At 45.4% G+C, this 18,228-nt stretch overlaps 1 protein-coding gene across 2 annotated transcripts in view; it reads left to right on the forward strand.

Annotated features, from left to right (window-relative positions):
- Nucleotides 1-17,625, forward strand: part of CNTN3 (contactin 3) — a 100,151-nt gene extending 82,526 nt beyond the window's left edge. Inside the window, exons 11-21 of one of the 2 annotated variants that reach the window (XM_063411679.1) lie at nucleotides 749-924; nucleotides 3,456-3,573; nucleotides 5,530-5,688; nucleotides 6,453-6,602; nucleotides 7,445-7,515; nucleotides 8,888-9,122; nucleotides 9,799-9,914; nucleotides 10,579-10,765; nucleotides 13,876-13,988; nucleotides 14,910-15,078; nucleotides 15,675-17,625. In XM_063411679.1, coding sequence (XP_063267749.1) covers nucleotides 749-924; nucleotides 3,456-3,573; nucleotides 5,530-5,688; nucleotides 6,453-6,602; nucleotides 7,445-7,515; nucleotides 8,888-9,122; nucleotides 9,799-9,914; nucleotides 10,579-10,765; nucleotides 13,876-13,988; nucleotides 14,910-15,078; nucleotides 15,675-15,775 — 1,595 coding nt within the window. In that variant the 3' untranslated portion in view covers nucleotides 15,776-17,625. The remainder of the gene's footprint in view (nucleotides 1-748; nucleotides 925-3,455; nucleotides 3,574-5,529; nucleotides 5,689-6,452; nucleotides 6,603-7,444; nucleotides 7,516-8,887; nucleotides 9,123-9,798; nucleotides 9,915-10,578; nucleotides 10,766-13,875; nucleotides 13,989-14,909; nucleotides 15,079-15,674) is intronic. The other variant, XM_063411680.1, reaches the window with a different exon arrangement.
- The last annotated feature ends 603 nt before the right edge of the window (nucleotides 17,626-18,228 follow it).

Consider the following 18,228-nt stretch of genomic DNA (forward strand, 5'->3'; position numbering starts at 1 on the left):
TGGCTGCTGGTGGAGATACTGGATGAAAAGAGCCAGGAGTTTGTGAAGTTTATCTGAAAAATGTCTTCTCTCATAATGTTCTTTTTCAAAGATTTTAATACCTGAAAGATTTCCCAAACTCAGAATTATCTAATATCCCACTGTGTTATGTATCCTGTATATCTCATAGGTCCAAACAGAATTATTTTATTCAGTGAATTAACAGCTTCATGTTTTCAGCCTGTGTTTCTTAATGACTCATGTCCCTTTATATACAAATAATAGAATTATATGCAGAGAAATCCTAGAATTAAATTTTATTTTTAAAATATTTACAGCGGCTGAAATTTTTCCCCGTTAATGTGATTTTGGGATAACAAACAGCTGTTCTTAATGGCACTGTTTATGGTCTGTGTGATGTATGGACCCAAATATCCAGAGTGTTCTTCCTTGAGTGGATTTCCTCCAGTTTCTGGGGTTTGTTAGGTTCTTCCCTCTCTTCCAGCTCTCCATCTGCCCGGTGGGACTGCTGAGAGCCCCCAGCCTGGGGCTGGCTGCACCCAGCAGGCTCAAATCCACCTTTCCCAGTGCCCAGCAGCTCCTGCTGGGAAATACAAGGACACAAAGCTCCAGGCAGCATTCCCAGCCCAGCTGCCTCTTTGGAAGTGGCTGTCACTGATCCCATCCAAGGAGTGTGGAGGGGTAGCAGTGGCAGGCAGAGCTCAGCAGTGCAGGAAAATCCAATAAGCCATGTCTGTGCTCCCTGCAGAGCCCACCAGGATCACCCTGGCACCTTCCAACATGGATGTCACCGTGGGGGAGAGCGTGGTGCTGCCCTGCCAGGTGCAGCACGATCCCCTGCTGGACATCAGCTTCACCTGGTACTTCAACGGGACCCTCACGGACCTCCAGAGGGACGCCTCGCACTTCGAGAAGGTTGGAGGGGTGAGCTGCAAACTCCTCCTCCCCTGTCCTCCCCTGTCCTCTCCTGTCCTCTCGTGTCCTCTCCTGTCCTCTCGTGTCCTCTCCTGTCCTCTCCTGTCCTCTCGTGTCCTCTCGTGTCCTCTCCTGTCCTCTCCTGTCCTCTCCTGTCCTGTCTTCTCCTGTCCTGTCTTCTCCTGTCCTGTCTTCTCCTGTCCTGTCTTCTCCTGTCCTGTCCTCTCCTGTCCTCTCCTGTCCTGTCCTCTCCTGTCCTCTCCTGTCCTCTCCTCTCCTGTCCTGTCCTCTCCTCTCCTGTCCTGTCTTCTCCTCTCCTGTCCTCTCCTCTCCTGTCCTGCCCTGTCCTGTCCTGTCCTGTCCTGTCCTCTCCTGTCCTGCCCTGTCCTCTCCTGTCCTGTCCTGTCCTGTCCTCTCCTGTCCTGTCCTCTCCTGCCCTGTCCTCTCCTGTCCTGTCCTGTCCTGTCCTCTCCTGTCCTGTCCTCTCCTGTCCTGTCCTCTCCTGTCCTGTCCTGTCCTCTCCTGTCCTGTCCTCTCCCTCTCCCTCTCCCTCTCCCTCTCCCTCTCCCTCTCCCTCTCCCTCTCCCTCTCCCTCTCCCTCTCCCTCTCCCTCTCCCTCTCCCTCTCCCTCTCCCTCTCCCTCTCCCTCTCCCTCTCCCTCTCCCTCTCCCTCTCCCTCTCCCTCTCCCTCTCCTCTCCTCTCCTCATATTTTTGGGATGTTCTGAGAGCACCGTCTGATCTTCCAGATGGTTGGAAAACCGTGGGATGTGAGGCTGTCCTGCTGCTTTTTGGGTTGTTTGTTAGCCAGGTGATTTATTGAAGAGCATGGCAGACCAAGCAGGTGCCCAAATTTTGAGCAGACTTGCCCCAAAACTGGGGATCCCCAGCGATGTCTGGGCTTGTCCTGCAGCCAGGGCAGGCTGAGGGATCCCAGCAGCTGCTGCTGCTGCAGGGACAGGCTGTGTGTGGATTCCAGGCAGCTGGGGAAGGGAGAGGGGGATTTCTCTGTCACCTGGGCTTGTCCCCCCTGCCAGAGCTGGCTGTGACCAGGCAGGGATGTGACACCCCAAGGAAAGGGGTGCCTGCTGCAGGGGAGCTCCCTGCTGCCTCCCAGTCCCTTGAGGCTCTTCCCAAACCCCCACAAATCCCTGAATTGCACTGTTAACATTTTTACTGGGGTTTATTTCGAGTCAAACTGTTGTATTTGAAGCCTCCCCTTTGTTGGGATGTCTCAAACTGAATTTGCTGATATCTGTTTGTGTAGGACGTGATTTGCTTGCACTCGCTGCTGGTGTTGGGCATTCCCTGAATATCCACTTCCAATCAAGGAGATGGATTTTAGATTGCTTTTGACTCAACTTTTAATTTATTGTAAGCAATCAGCTCTGAATTGTCCTGCAAACAGCTTCCATCTGTGCTTTCACAGGAGACCAGGCACACACATGGAAGGGAATCAGGCAGAATTGGCTTCAGCTTGTGTTGAGTAAAGAACTGAGACATTGTAATGCTGAAACAAAGAGAAATAACCAAATGTTCAGAAAGGTTCATGTTTTTTCCAAGATTAAAATAAACTTCATGTCTTTGCATTTCTCCTGAACTACTGTTTGCCCGTGAAGCAGTGGCTGAAGTAGCTGGAAATGCCCACAAATTAGGGTTCTGTCCTTGAAGGAAATGCTGCTTGTCCGGAAAATTAAAATCTAAAAATTAAAATCTGTCTGAGGCGTTTTTCACCTGGAAAATTCAAGTGGAACTGAGTTCAGGCAGTAATTCAGCTGACACAAAGAGCAGATTTTTTTTTTAAGAGACACAGCAAAGATTTAATATCAAGTTCTCTGTTCAGTGGTGTAGAAAACAAACAGTGCACAAAGAGCCCTAATGTGATAGGAAGTTACAGTTTCATTCAAGTTTTATTTCTGTTTTCCCATGATCCAGGAAATAACCACATGCTGTGATCTGAGAGAGAACAACGGGGAAAAAAGATTAAAGATTAAATACTCAGTGAACAGCAAAGAATAGAACTTGGGCTTGTAAAATGGGAAATTTAGCCTAGAATATGCAACCTTTAAATGAAAGTGTTCACAATAACCTGGAGAACGGACCGAATTCAACTTTGTCTTTTATTTGATCTCCTTAAAAATCTGTCATGACTTGACTTACAAGTTTTAGGTAAAAACTCTGTGAATTCTGTCTGGAAATCAAATTGATAATGGCCATAGAAAACACTTTTTTTTCTGGGCTTTGAGACAAATGATCCCTGGGCACTGAGGTTACTGGGGGTTCCAGGCAGGAAACAGTTTCCCAGTATGAGCTCTGCATGTTGGAGCTCATTTCTCCCAAAAAAGGGACATAACCTCACATTTTTTTGAAAAACTCTCCCAGACAGCAAGCACGGAGCTGCTGCTGGGCACGAATTTGCTGCCCTGCAGTGCGGCTTTGGAGCAACTTCACGTTCTTTGGTGGATTTCTTTTCCCTTTGCAAAGAAAATCTCAGGCTGCAAGGGGGGTGTATTTGCATTAACGAGTGTTGTGTGTTCCCCAGAGTGCCTCCGGGGATTTGATGATCAGGAACATCCAGCTGAAGCACAGTGGGAAGTACGTGTGCATGGTGAAGACGGAGGTGGACAGCGTGGCCTCTGCTGCCGACCTCATCGTGCGAGGTACAGCCCAGCCCCGCCCCAGGAGTGTCGGAGTCTAGAACACCCCTCTGGCCACCCTGGAGGGTTTGGAGACCGGACAGGGGGGTCTGGGATCTGTACAGGGGGGTCAGTTAGACCCACACAGGTCCCAGGAGGACACTGACTCTGATTCCTGCCCATGGGAGTGAACACTCACATGCAGGAAGAATCACAAATCCTAAGAATTTGAAATAAGTAGTGGATGGTTTGTTGTAGAATATAAATATAGAAATTAGGATTCTTAGTATATGGGGCTGAAGAGACAAGATGGAGGAATTGGGGAGTGGCCCCTGTGCTCCTTGTTCTTGTTCTCGTCCCCCATCTTGTGCTGAGTTGGGTTTTAGAGATTGGTTTAGAGTAGGACTGACATGTTAGTATAGGTAATAGGTATTGGTAAAATTTTGTAAATAAAAAATACGTCTTGGACAGTGGTTGGGTCAGGGGTACTGTACATAAGGTACGGGGCTCTCTGATCCGCCCAGTCCCCCGCGTGTCCTGCTCTGCGGAGACACCTTGCAGAGCTGGGACAGAACTAAGATAAGGTTCCCTGCCAGGGAAGTGCCTGCCAGAGTTGAAAAAGGACTGAGATAATGAAGAATAAACAACCTTGGAAATGTGCACCGGCAGACTCAGTTTGTCGTCTCTACCTCTGGTGTGTAACACTCAGGGCAAAGAGAAGACTGAAAACCTGATTGCCTCTGGGAACAGCAACCCAGGGGAAACTCCCAGGGAACAGCAACCTTGGGAGACCCTTATTACCTTGGGGAACAGCAACCCCAAGGAGAATCTCAGGAAAACTACAACCCTGAGACAGGAGCACCTTTCCCACCTAATTTTATGTTGCAGGCTGTAGAAATAACTGATGTTTGAGGTTACAGGACCAATCCGTGGCTTGAATAACGTGATGAGTGGCTGTGGGTTGAATGATGTCATTCTGACCTGCAGCTAGGGAGGATTGCAGCTCAGGTTTTGGGTGAAGCCTGGTTTTTCCCAGAGGAATTAGGAGCTGGAGGTTGTAATAGTGGCTGCACTTCTTTATTCACTGCCAGGGCTTCAGGGCACTGCCAAGAGGGAACTCACTGGCAGCTCTGAGGCTGTGGAGTTGCTGCCTCTGCAGACTGAAGTGCTGGGGACTCCAGAATCCTTCCTGTGAAATGGGCAATTCCGACAGAGCCCAGGAGAGGCTTTGTCCTGGGGTTTAAAGCCTCTAATGCAGGATTATTCCTTTTCATTCGGAGCTGGAATGACTGTGAATGCTCACAGTTGAGCCAGAATTGTGGCTTTCTTTGCTGATGTTACAGCTACATTTATTGCAAGGTGAAAGCTTTGATCTAGAGAAGCACATTATGTGATCAGCACTTACTCAATGTATTTTAAAATATGTCAGATATTTTCTCAATGTTCATGTTTTATTATTCACTTCAACCACCTTTGCTGGTGCAGGTGAGACAAAACCCAGCATTTTTGCCAGGAAATGCCCAGAGTGAGGATTTTTCCAGAAGGCAGCAGGAAGTTTGTCTGGCTGAATTGCTGCTTGGGGTGCTGGTCAGATGTGCTGAAAAATTGTTCCAGTGCCTTGTACAGTAAAGAAGTTGTAGGTAAAAAAAATTCCAGACTACAGAGATGTATCTGTACATTAAAAGGACATTTAGGACTAAAGGAAAAGACATTGGAAAGACAGAGGGATGTGCTGAACAAAGGTTCTTGGTGAAAAAAAGCCAAAACCCATCTGTTCTGCCTTTGAGAGTATTTCAGGCTGAAATTATCAGAGTCAAGTTTAGTGAATGTAAAACCATAATTACAAGTGGTTCTTACTCCAGTCTGAATTGTTTTCCTCCTCCCTGAGGAAGGAAAAAAGGGGAATCCATCCTGCTGGAAGTGATTCCCAGGCTGCTTTGGGCTGCTCCAAACTCTGCCTGGTTTCCCATCTGATTCCAGGCTCTCCTGGGCCCCCTGAGCACGTGAAGGTGGAGGAGATCACGGACACCACTGCCCAGATCTCCTGGCAGGAGGGCACAGACAACCACAGCCCCGTGACCACCTACACCATCCAGGCCAGGACCCCCTTCTCCGTGGGCTGGCAGCGAGCCACCACAGGTGAGCACAGCCCCCAGCCCAGGCTCTGGGAATGTCTCTGTGTCCTCCAGGGAAAGCTGGAACCTCTCTTGGAATGGAAAATGTAAAGCCCCTCCCTCCGAATTATTATAATTTTGAAATGAAGGGGCTTTCAGGCAAAGACACGGGAATAGGAATAACAGTTCTTTACTAGGAATATTAAAAAATAAAAGTGTGGTGGTACAAAATAGCAAATGAATGAAAAAAAAAGAAAATAAATTGACAGAGTCAGAACACAACCTGACACCCTGTTGGTCAGGGTGTTGGGAGCAGTCCAATTAAGTCCTTCTGGAGTGACAGATGTGGCTCTGTTGGAGCAGTGACCCTGTAGAAGGGTTCAGTGGTGGTGAGATGTGTCCAGTTTTCCTCTGGGAATGCAGTGCACACAGGCTGTCCTGCTGTTCAGAATCTCAGATTTTTATCTGGGAATGCCGGGCTCCTCCCCTGGGTGCAGCATCTCCCATGGATGATGGAATTGTATCAGCCCTGCAGTGAGCCTGGATGGCCCATGAACAGCAGAGATCCCCTGGGGGAAGGATGGGTCCTGGAAGGGATAAAGAACTCTGCCCCAGCTGGTTTAACAGCTGGCCATTAACAGAAGACCCCCCAGAATTGTGAGGAATGAGTCATAGAAGAGGAAAAAACCCATCTCCCCAGCCGGTTTCAACAGATGATAATAGAATACATACTTCTGGTTACTTTTGGCACCGTGTTCCTGAGTTTCCTTTCCCCTTTCTCTTTCCCAGTTCCGGATGTGATCGACGGGAAAACCTTGACAAGCACAGTAGTGGATTTAAATCCTTGGGTTGAATATGAATTTCGTGTAGTTGCCAGTAACAAAATAGGAGGTGGAGAGCCTAGTTTGCCCTCAGAAAAAGTAAGAACTGAAGAGGCAGGTTAGTGGGTCCTTCTATTTGTTTTTAATTCAAGAATCTTGAATATTAACAAAGAAAAGGAGTGTTCATGTCTTTGGCTCTTTGCAAACAAGCTTGGAATTGCCATTGGGTGTAAAAGTCTGTCACAAGTTTGTTTGTATTTTTCCATTTAGCTGTGGGACAGTTTGTGTTGCATTACTGAACATCACAAAAGCATAACATCTAAATCCATTTAAACTGCATTTACAGTGCCAGAAGCTGCCAGTTCAGGCAGTGCTGCAGAGTCTGAAGGTATTAATGGATAGAAAGAGGTTAATTTTGACAGGGATTTTTCATTCCTGGGGTTTCATCAGTGAAACCCTTCTGTGTAACAAGCATGTGGCTCAGAAGAACCCATCAATTATAACCCCAGTTCACTTGGAATGAGGCCATTTCCAAATTTATCTGTGTAATATCCCTGGAAGTGTTCAAGGTCGTGGAATTCTGAGCAGCATGGGCTACTGGAAGGTGTCCTGGAACAAGAGGATCTTTGGGGTCTCTTCCAACCCAGGCCATCCTCTGAGGTCACTCTAGAAAAGTGAACCTTGTCTCCAGTTTTTAGAAGTTCCTGGACACAGCAGACGTGGTGTAACCTGTGAGCTGCTGAGGTTCTCCAGGTGCTCAGAGAAACCCCAGCCTGGTCTGGGGAAGGGTGAATGGTGGGTCAGGGCTGGGGCGTGCCAGGACTGCCCCTCCTGCCCCAAAAACATTTACCCTGACGGCAAAAGGAGTGTGAATGTGGGTTAAGCTCAGGGTGTGAGGGTGGTGTGGAGTGTTCTCTTGTCTCTGCTCTGTGCACACATCTCTGCATTTCCTTTCCACAGTTCCCGAAATTCCCCCGTCTGAGGTCAGCGGGGGAGGAGGCAGCAGGTCTGAGCTGGTCATAACGTGGGATGTAAGTTTGCTGGGAGAAGTTTTCTTCACAGAGCTTCTTTCCTTCTTTCCTTTCTGCTCTCTCTGAGCTCCCCTGGCTGCAGCAGCCCCTGCTCTGGGACGTGCCCGTGCTCTGTGCCGGGTGTGATGGGAGCCCTGCACGCTGGAAAATCCCCAGGGAGTTCAGTTTGGCTGGGATTGCTTCTGTTCTCAAACAAATGTCAATGCTCTGAAGGAGGCAGGAGGGAAGGGGGGTGGTTAAGCCAAGGAATTGGGTTTTGCAGTGCAGATTTGCAGTTCTTGCTTTCCCACCATTAAATCTGGATGCACATGCTACCCAACACAATTTATATTATGTATCCCTTTTCTAATGATTTAAAGAACTGTTAATATTCTCTTCTTAGCATTGACTACTCTGTGTGGTTATCCAGTCATAATCACATCAGAAGAAGGTTTAAGCCACTCTATGAAGGTGTTATTGGATTCTCTGATAGCTGACCAAGCAATTATTCATTTTTTATGGACTGTGGATTGATGAAAGAAAAGTTGTATTTACTGAGGAGTGTCTTGAAGCAGAATGCTTAGTGAAAACCAGAGGTGATACCTGAAAGTTTTCCTCTTCTTGAAATGCAAACCTTTAAGTGGGTTGAAGGGAACACATTTTGCTGTGCTGTACTGTCAGATTATCCCTTTTTCAGACAGAGATGGGGCAACTGAGAGACGTTTTAAAAACTTTTATTCTATTTTCAGTCTCATGTGAAGGGTGAGACAGTACAGATATTACAATTCATGCCATAACAATCAGAAGCTGTAATATTTCTTAATTATAATACATTAGAAGTGTTTCTTGGCCTATCAGCTTTTGCCACACAGTGCTGTAAATGCCTTGAAGGCAATCATCTAAAATTTCCCCTCGTGGGTCCTACTGCAATGCACCTTTCACAATTCTATTTCTCCAAGGTGTCTAGTTCATTTGCTTGGAGAATTCTCTATGAATCCATTTCCCACACTGTCCCAGAGTCAGCTGGCTGAGGCCTTGATGCCGAGCACAGCGCCAGCACCATGTCCAGGAGTCACGTCCATGAGTTTCTCCCTGCCCAGTGTCCCCAGTGGCCTCACAGATCCATGTCCAGGAGTCACATCCCTGAGTTTCCCCCTGCCCAGTGTCCCCAGTGGCCTCACAGATCCATGTCCATGAGTCGTGTCCATGAGTTTCTCCCTGCCCAGTGTCCCCAGTGGCCTCACAGATCCATGTCCAGGAGTCACATCCCTGAGTTTCCCCCTGCCCAGTGTCCCCAGTGGCCTCACAGATCCATGTCCATGAGTCGTGTCCATGAGTTTCTCCCTGCCCAGTGTCCCCAGTGGCCTCACAGGTCCGTGCTGTTCTGTCCCAGCCCGTCCCTGAGGAGCTGCAGAACGGGGAGGGCTTTGGCTACGTGGTTGCCTTCCGCCCCTCGGGCACCACGACGTGGATCCAGACCGTGGTGACGTCCCCTGACACGCCCCGCTACGTCTTCAGGAACGAGAGCATCCTGCCCTTCTCCCCCTACGAGGTCAAGGTCGGGGTCTACAACAACAAAGGGGAGGGCCCCTTCAGCGCCATCACCACGGTGTTCTCAGCTGAGGAAGGTACAGCCTTCAGCCTGGGGGTTTTATCTTCTTTTCTCCCTGTCAGAGCTGGGATTAGCCCACAGCAGTTGTGGTTTTTACGTTCAGGCTCGGTGTTTATTAATTCTTGTCTATAGCACAGTCTCATGAGTTGTAGCTCTAGCTAACAAGGTGGAAAATGGATGCCTCTAACTCTTTCCAAGGTCTTCTTAAGCATAAAGTCTCCAATAACGAGATGACACCTGTATTATTTATACTTCTAAACCAATAATGACCACCCAAGGTCCGCAATGCAGACCTTTTTCACCCAGTTAGAAAAGAACACCCAAACCCATGAAACAGAAGGTGAAAGAGGAAGAACTTAGCCTACACCCTAAATCCTCCATCCTGCTTTATATATATTACTATATACTAAAATCTTAAACTCAGTTTTTCACCCTGTGAGATCACACAATTCCATTCAAACCACACACCCACAACCCCAGTGGAAACACCCAATTTTGGAAGCCTGTTCCACAGCCTCAGGTCATGCAGTGCCTGCTCGAGGGTCAGTGCCTGTCAGCACAGAAACCCTGAAATCCTCCAGGGTTCCAGCAGAGCCACCCCAAACCCTTCCAGCAGCTCAGGGCAGTGAGGAGGGCTGGGGTGAGGAGTTGGGTTCATTCCCAGTCACCTCTCCCTCGCTGTCCCCACGCAGAGCCCAGCACGGCCCCCTCAGGAGTGTCTGCCACCAGCCTGTCCTCCTCGGCCATCCTGGTGTCCTGGACAGCCATTCCCTGGAAGACGAGCAATGGAAGGCTGCTGGGCTATGAGGTGAGTGTGTGGAAATAAAAATATTTCAATGAATCAACCCTGTTTGTTGAATAAACCCACTCCTCTTGTAAAGGGTCGTGCAGGCTGCAGTACAACCACACAGATTCACCCCAAATCTTGCTCTTTCTGCCCCACCTACAGCCAGAAGGATCATTTTTTCTTATTTTTTTATAATAATTTTTTCTTATTTTCCTTATAATTTTTCTTCTTTTCTTGTTAAAAAAACCCCACAGAATGAAGTCGTGTTTTGCTTCTTGTGCTTGATAGATAGTCATGTGCCTCACATAACTCCAAACTAATATTTTTTCAGGATTTTATTTCCTTTCAAAGAAACTCCTTTGTAAGGTACATTTTTCTGAGCTTAACTGGTTTCCTTCTTAATGAAGTAATGGTTTTCCTCTCGTCGTTCTTTAGTTCAAGCAAGATCTAATATTTCATTTTCCTTTTTCCTGCAGTCACACTGAAAAGAGCAGCAAGTGTCAGAAGCAGATGGATAAGAATATTTTATTTTTGCACAGTAAACATATTTCTGAAACTTTAATGTATTTCTACCTTCCTCAGCTGAAGGAAGAAAAAAATGCACTTGAAAAAGTCGAGTACAACGCTGTGGGTCAACAGCCCATTCCAGGCAAGATTGAAATGGTTTTGTTTTTTTATCTCCTAGGTTAGGTACTGGAATAATGGCCAAAAAGAAGAATCTTCAAACAGAGTAAAAGCACCAGGGAATGAAACATCAATAAAAATCACGGGCTTGAGGAGCAACTTGGTTTATTACACAGCTGTCCGTGCCTACAACAGCGCTGGGGCAGGGCCCTTCAGTGCCACTGTCAATGCCACCACCAAAAAGCCACGTGAGTACCTCGGTTCAGAGTGGGGAGAGGCATAAATGGGGTGGCAGCACTTGGAGGGGAGAGAGGAGCACTGGAATTCCTGGGAATCACAGTGTGAGTGACCTAAATTTCCTAAATTTCCATGCAGTGGCGTGAGCCAAGCACAGAGCTCTTCTTCAGCAGGGTGAGTAAAACCCAACCATTCCAGGGCACCCAGGGAAGAGCTGTAATTTCTGCACAGAGCCTTTATTGTGCTGCTAATGACTGGGAGAAACTGGAAAGAAAAATCTCTGTTATTTAGAGGGGAAAAAAAAAGAGAGAGAGAGACTTGTTGAATTTTTCAGTGTTCTATAACATATTTATAACCTCTCTGGGGCATGGCTTTTGAGATGCAATGAACCTCATGGAGTTCATGCAAAACAATCCTTCATGTCCACTGTTTCCCCTTGAATAAATTGCACACGAGGCCACTCTGCTGCTGCAAAGGAGAAATTAGGCTGGAGAACTGATTGTCAAAGGCTGCACTAATTTTTCTACAAGTGGAAATATTTTTGCTGTGCTCCTCCGTTGTAATACAGCTCAGAATCAGGGTCATCAGTCTTGGAGTGTTTCTGTCAGAGGCACAAGAACTTACAATTAAATCTGTCTGAAGGGTCAAATTCCCTGCAATAGTCATTAACATCCCCTGAGCACACAGAGCTGTAGCATTAATATTATGAAATCAGCTAGTTTATCAGAAATTATTCTATGCAAAAATGAGTGTCAGTCTGTCACTGAGGACTAAACCAACTCACATTTGCCAGAGTTTAAATGTATTATATGCACAATTACCATGAACTGGCTGATCTGGAGTGACTCACTGCCTGCAGCTTGGACAGGACATGGGAAAAGGAATTTTTTTCTAATTAATCATCTTTGTGGCTGCTCCACTAGAGGTGGTGCCAGGCTGGTCAGCTCAGGGATTTTAAGTCCATTTTTAGTGTGCCTTTTCAGTCCTTTTTTATTGTGCCTTTTCAGTCTTTTTTTAGTGTGCCCCCCACTTTTGGGGTGTGTGACTGAGAACTGGACAAGCCCCTGATCCCACTGGTGTGAACGGGATCTGCTTCAGGCCCTTGGGCAAGTCGCTGCTATTTGGAATAATTAAAAAGGAAAATTAATTGCATTATGTCCATGGATCTTTCTGGTGCATAAGGAGAGCAAAACCGTGTAATGTCAGTCTGAAGATTTTGATAAATTAGTTGAATGGCTGAGAGAAATAATTCTCCGTGCTACTGTAGTAGAAACTGATTTTTCATTCAAATGTGTGATTTTTAATCAATCTCGATTTGTAATTTAATTTGAATACTTGAGATTGGTGTGAAGGATTTGCCTTCCCCCACAGGACCTGCCAGGTACATCTCAGAAATTCTTGTAATGCCAAGAAATACAAATAGTTCAGTTCTACTGGCAGGGTGTTTCAAAATGGAAATTGAGCCTTTGACAATTAAAATACCTTTGCTTTTAAATTTGAAATACGGACATTTACAGCCCAGAATAACAAGCGGAGGTTTAAATATTGCTATGCAGAATGCCAAGTGGGTGGGGAAGACTAAGTTGTTAGAATTATTTCATCTTTAGGAAGTCTTAATATAAAACCCCGAGTTCTGTCCATCAGCTCTGAATTCTGAGAAGTGCTCCTGTGTGGGAGCAGCTCAGAAATCCCTGCAGCCCCTTGGACACGTCCTGACAGGACTGGGTGGATCAGACCTGCCACAAGTGAAGTCCTGAGCGCTGCTGATTGCTGGAGGTTCTGTGTCTGCAGCAAATGGAGCCTGCTGAATCCCACAGACAGAGGATTACAGTTTTTATAGATAATTACTCTTCATTTTTTTTCCACTTGTCATCTTAATATTTTGTTGTGGATTTCAAGGCTGAGTCATTTCCTTTGAAATTCAGCTGTAATATCTCGGTGTGAAAACGATTCATACACGCTGTAATACTTCATTCTCAGGAGTGAAACTATCTCCTCTTACATTTACAAGAAGTGGTTATTATTAGAACATCAGGTTAAATCTTCCTCAGTACATAGAACAAGACAAATAGTGGGAAAAGAAAAATAGCTGTGGGTGGTTGGTTGACTTTGGAATTTTTTTTTTTAAGTCTTCACAGGATTTTTTTCTGGTTTTTGAGTATAACCAGGTGGGGTTTGATCTGACTGCTTATGGAAAGAAGGCAGGGAACTTCCTGTGTGAAAGAATTGAAAAGAAGAGGGGGAAAAAAACCAGGAAAAACCCATAAATATGGAAACAAGTGATTAAAGCCACTCTCAGTGCTTAAAGCAGGAGCCTCCAGTCTCCAAGCACAGCTCAGTCCACCTAAGCAGCAGTTGCCTCCACTAGGTGACAGCAACAGTAAATTGTTTTCCTTAACACATTTAGAAAAGATTTTAATCATTGATTTGTGTCACTGCAGGACCCATTTTCTGGGAAACCAACCTGAGGTATTTGAAGCTTGAAAGCTTGGCAGCTCCAAGGTACATGAAGGGGCAGAGCCCAAAGCATGCAGCTGCTTTGCAAATAACAGGCCTGGGTTGCTAAATAAACAAAAAATCCCAGCAGATTTCCTTGGCCAAAGCCCACTTTTTTGGCACTGGCTCAGTTCAGAACCTCAGCTCGAGTTGGGAGAACCAACAGACAGAAAAACTTCAAATATTTTGTGTAACAAACACCTTAAAGTAAATCAACATAGTGGGTAAATTTGAACATTCACTGAGACTAAATTTGTCTAACGATCTATTGTGAAGAATTCTCTTGTTCTTGGCAGTGTACTAAAACTGGAAATTGTCTGTTACCATCATTAGAGTTTGTTCTAATTAATCACCCATGTCCTAAGGCACATGCTTCTGTCTGGCTGTATTGAATGAAGGACCAGCAACAGATATTTCAGCGTCAGAAACAACATTTATGTGCCATTCTGGCTTTTTCCTTCCTTCTGTTTTCAAATTTAGCCTCTGAACCATGACGTGCACAGAGGGGAGCCTGCACTGGAGCCGCCTCTGCATCCCAAATGTAATGGCAGCCAATTACCTGAGCTGCTGAATCAATCACCAGTGCCAATTAAATTAAAGTCGTGCCTTTGTTGTGTGTTTGAAGCACCCAGCCAGCCCCCAGGAAACGTGGTGTGGAATGTCACGGACTCCAGAGTTATCCTGAGCTGGGAGGAGGTCAGAGCCATGGACAACGAGTCCGAGGTCACGGGCTACAAGGTCAGTGGGGACAGAGCTGATATTTCCTTGCCTCTTGCACAACACCACCCCTAAACCATTTCACTGGGGTCTCATTTTAAGTATGATTTTAATTTTAATATGATTTTAATTCATATTCTGACAGTGTCTTACCATTAATGTCCCCTAATCCCTTTTCCTCCCCATGCTGGCATTGCTCTGCTCTTGGGATCCCACCCACACCTGGAATTTCCACACTTAACCACATCCATAACACTTATTTTAAATGTGTAACACTTGCCCAAATGGATAAAACTTTGAAAGAAACCAAAAAGATTTAGCCTGATGGATGTAGCTTCCATTGCTGGCCAGGTATATTTATTATATTTATTATATTTATTATATTTATTATATTTATTATATTTATTATATTTATTATATTATGATCACACATATTAAACTGATAGTTTTAAACCTTTTCTCCTCTTACCTGCTGTGGGCCATGCTCATTTCCCTGACAGAAATTACACTGTTGCATCTGCCCTAAATCTGATGAGCACACAAGTGTTTAAATGTGTCATATAAGTGTGTGTGGAAGAACAGCTGAGGATGCTCCTGATAAGGATCCCACATGAGACATTCCTGAATAACAGATTCAGGCTGAAAATCTCATTACCCACCAAGCTGTATTGGCAAGGAGTACATGTCTACACTTGTTCCACTGTCCCACCACCCATTACTTCATGTTATTATAATAAAAAATAATAGATAATGTGTGTTATCATCCGTTGTGCCATTTTAAATCAAGTCTGGAATGAAAGGCTTTGATTGGTGTCCCCTTCTTCAAATCCCGCCCTGGGATATTAACCAAAACCCAGCTCATTTCTTTCACCCCATCACTTTTAAAAGCTGAAACGTCCCCTGCTGGAGGCAGGGCGGGTGCTGAGGGTGTGCTGTGCTCAGGTTCTGTACAGGACCAGCAGCCAGGGCAGGGTGCAGGAGCTGAGCACGCCGGGCACCACGGCCGAGCTGTGGCTGCGGCTGCAGGACGATTATTTCATCGAGGTCCGGGCCACCACCGAGGGGGGAGACGGCAGCAGCAGCGAGCAGATCCTCATCCCCAGGCTGGCCAGTAGGTCACAACACTTCTTTTTCTCCCAGCTCGTCTTTGTTTCCTTTGTTGATGGGGGGGAAAAGCTGAAATTAATGCTTGGATGTTGTATATAAGGTAATAAAAGGGAAAGCAATTAAAAGTCTTCATGCCCTTCTGCATGGCAAACTCCATTCTGCTGAACTGGTAAATTACCGTGTAAATTGGTATTAAAAACGTTAAGTTTTATACTTTTTTCACCTTTTTTTAAAGAAAAAACAACTATTACCTTGAAAGTAGACTCACAGGTTTATTAAGACCTCCAAAATCATTGGAAATAACCTCCAATTGGAAATTGAATTGAAAATTGGAAAAGACCTCCAAAATCATTGATTCCAACCTTTGACCAACCACCACCTTGTCAGCTAAACCAGAGCACTGAAACCATTCATGATCACTGCCTTTTGCAAGACATCTCTGCAATTTTTAAATATTTACAGTATTTTTTGTAGCTCTCTAGTGCTTGTAAGAAAAAATGACAGTAATTTTTGCTTAGCATCTAGGAGGAGTAATAATGTGGAACAACAGATACTTGTGCTTTCATTTAATCCTGAATTCATTCTTTTCCTTTGTCACAGGTATGGATGCAAGAGGTTCTGGCCCATCAGTCTTGAGTACCTTCAGTGTCTCCAGCTTAGCAACAATATTTTCCTTGACCCTTAATTCTGTGTTGTGCTGATACATTTGCATTTGCTGGGGAAAAAAAATTGGTTACTAAAGTGCTTTTTTAAAAAAAAAAACTGCAGTGGTTAATGCATGTTTTTTCTTCTATCCTGACGTGTTTTTAAATTCTTTCTATTTCACTGTAAGTTGAAGTAAAAATACCATGTAAAGTTTAGCAAATCCTTTAAAAAGGAATCTAAAATGCCTTAATACTTGAACCAAAGGAGTTTACATGTTACATACTTCAGATACAGTGTGAGAGGGGGAGGGATGGCACTGTGAGATCAGGGCTACGAGGGAGAGGGAGAAACTCCATTTTTGCAGGTACCCTGAATTGTTCTGGGTCTGCTGTGTGTTGTTAAAATAACATCTGGCATGGGAAAGATGAAAGTCAGAGGGTGACACAAGCACCCCGTGGCTGCTCCCCAGGCAGTGCCATCACCCAAGAGTTTGGATCATTTTCCTGCTGCCCCTCGTGGGAGTTGCTCTAAATGAAAAGGAAATCCCAAAAGAAATCCCCAAAGAAATCCCATCTGGGGCAGGGCCTCCACTGCTGCTGCTGAGAAATGAGCTCCCAGCTGAGTTTTGAGGAGGTTTGTGCACCTCCATTGGTAAATTCTGAATTTCACCTCCTCCCCACCCACCTCTCCTCAGCAGGTTCTTCACTCACAGCAGCCTCTCCCACCTCCAGGAGGGTTTGGTTCCTCTCCTGCCAGAGTTGCAGGAGCTGGAGCTGGCAGTGATGACTGCAGGGGCTTAGGGAGGGCTCCTGGTGCTCCCAGACCTGCAGCCCCAAATTCTCCTGCTCATTTCTGTGCCACGCTGCACTGCAAACACCCTGAATTCAGACAGTCAGACCCCTCCTTCCTGCTGCTCTTGAACCCCAAATTCCCCTGCTCATTTCTGTTTCTCATTTCTGTGCCACACTGCACTGCAAACACCCTGAATTCAGACAGTCAGACCCTCCCTTCCTGCTGCTCTTGAACCAGTCCTGAGCTGTTCCCCTGCCCAGGCTCTCAGCTGTGCCCCACTAGTGGCACATGAGCCTGGGAAGTTCATGGCAATACCAGGATATAAAAAAAGTGATACAACAACACTTGAGAGTTGCTGTTGTAGAGAAATCTTTGCTTTCTTTCATGGCTGTAAATTAAAGATACATTAAGCCTGGTCCATTTGATTTCTAGAGTTGTGACTTCAGTCAAATCACCCTTTTAGACACCTTTTAGAGAGGTCACAGCATCCCTGTTCCAGCACATGTTCACATGACATAAAACACTTCCTCTTCGAGACTGGGGTTTTCTGTAATTTCACAATACTGTCACGACACACAGAACTACAAAAGGAGAACCAGGATTAATAAAGTTATGGTAGCACTGTAGAAAAAAATACCTTGATATGCATTCAGCTGGCTGCAGAGCTCCAGATGAGACAAAGTGCTGCTGAGGAAAGCAAGAGCTGTATATACTGTACATAGAGAGCTATCAATGAATTAAAAATTAGTTGCTTTTCCATGTGGCTGACCAGTGTTGTTTTCAGACACTTGCAAACAGGGGGGTGGGTGGGACATGGAAATCCAGGTGTTCCTAGTGAGTAAATAGTTCTATTTCATGCAACAAAGGGTGACTCTTTCTCTTGTTTCACAAAATTCTAGTCCAGGTTCCTGTACTGCCCGTTTTTCTTGCGCTTACATTGTATTATTACTTGATTTCTAGTTCTATATCTCCATGAGATATGTACCCAGTACCTTGTTTCATATTGAAAAGGTTGAAATTTATCCTTGAACTTCCAGTTGTGTGTGTATCCTATGGTTATCTGTATGCATTCTTTTCTATGGCTCTAATAAAATATTTATTACATTGAGGGATAATAGAACATCTCGAAGTGTCATTGCTTGTTCCTGTTACATATTTGCTCACCTTGGGGGTTTAATACATCTCAAAATGGTTGTGCTCAAGCTCCTGAGCTCCACCTCTGCCCTGCAGCAGGAGGGGCAGAAATCCACCTCCACTTCCCATCACTGTTTTCTCTTCCTTAAAGTGAAAAAAAAACCCCTCTAGGTAATTATACTGAGGAGGAGTTATTTTTTTAATAATAATTTATTCAGTGTATCACTATTTAGCATTAAAGTGCAGGTCCTGTTGGCTGCTGCAGGTGCCTGTTCCTTACACACTGACAAACCTGAGATTTTCCAGCACTAAAACCTTCTCCTTGGGAGCACAGGCACAGCACAACTGTTTATTTTAAAGTTTTTAAAGTTTCTACCTGCCTAACAGGGAGCTGATCCCAGTGCTGCAATAAAGGTTAATAGTGATCCCAACAAATCACAAGTGTTACAAAAAATTGAAGTATTTTTTCTTGAGTAAATGAGGTTTTTTCCTTTCAGATGGTTGTAGGTGGACACTCCTGCCTTACTCGGCCTCCCCCAGTGTCCAGATTAGTCCTCCTTTGAACTGATCTCTCTTCCTCAGA

Source organism: Prinia subflava, chromosome 14 (assembly GCF_021018805.1).
Source record: "Prinia subflava isolate CZ2003 ecotype Zambia chromosome 14, Cam_Psub_1.2, whole genome shotgun sequence".
NCBI classification, from domain to species: domain Eukaryota; kingdom Metazoa; phylum Chordata; class Aves; order Passeriformes; family Cisticolidae; genus Prinia; species Prinia subflava.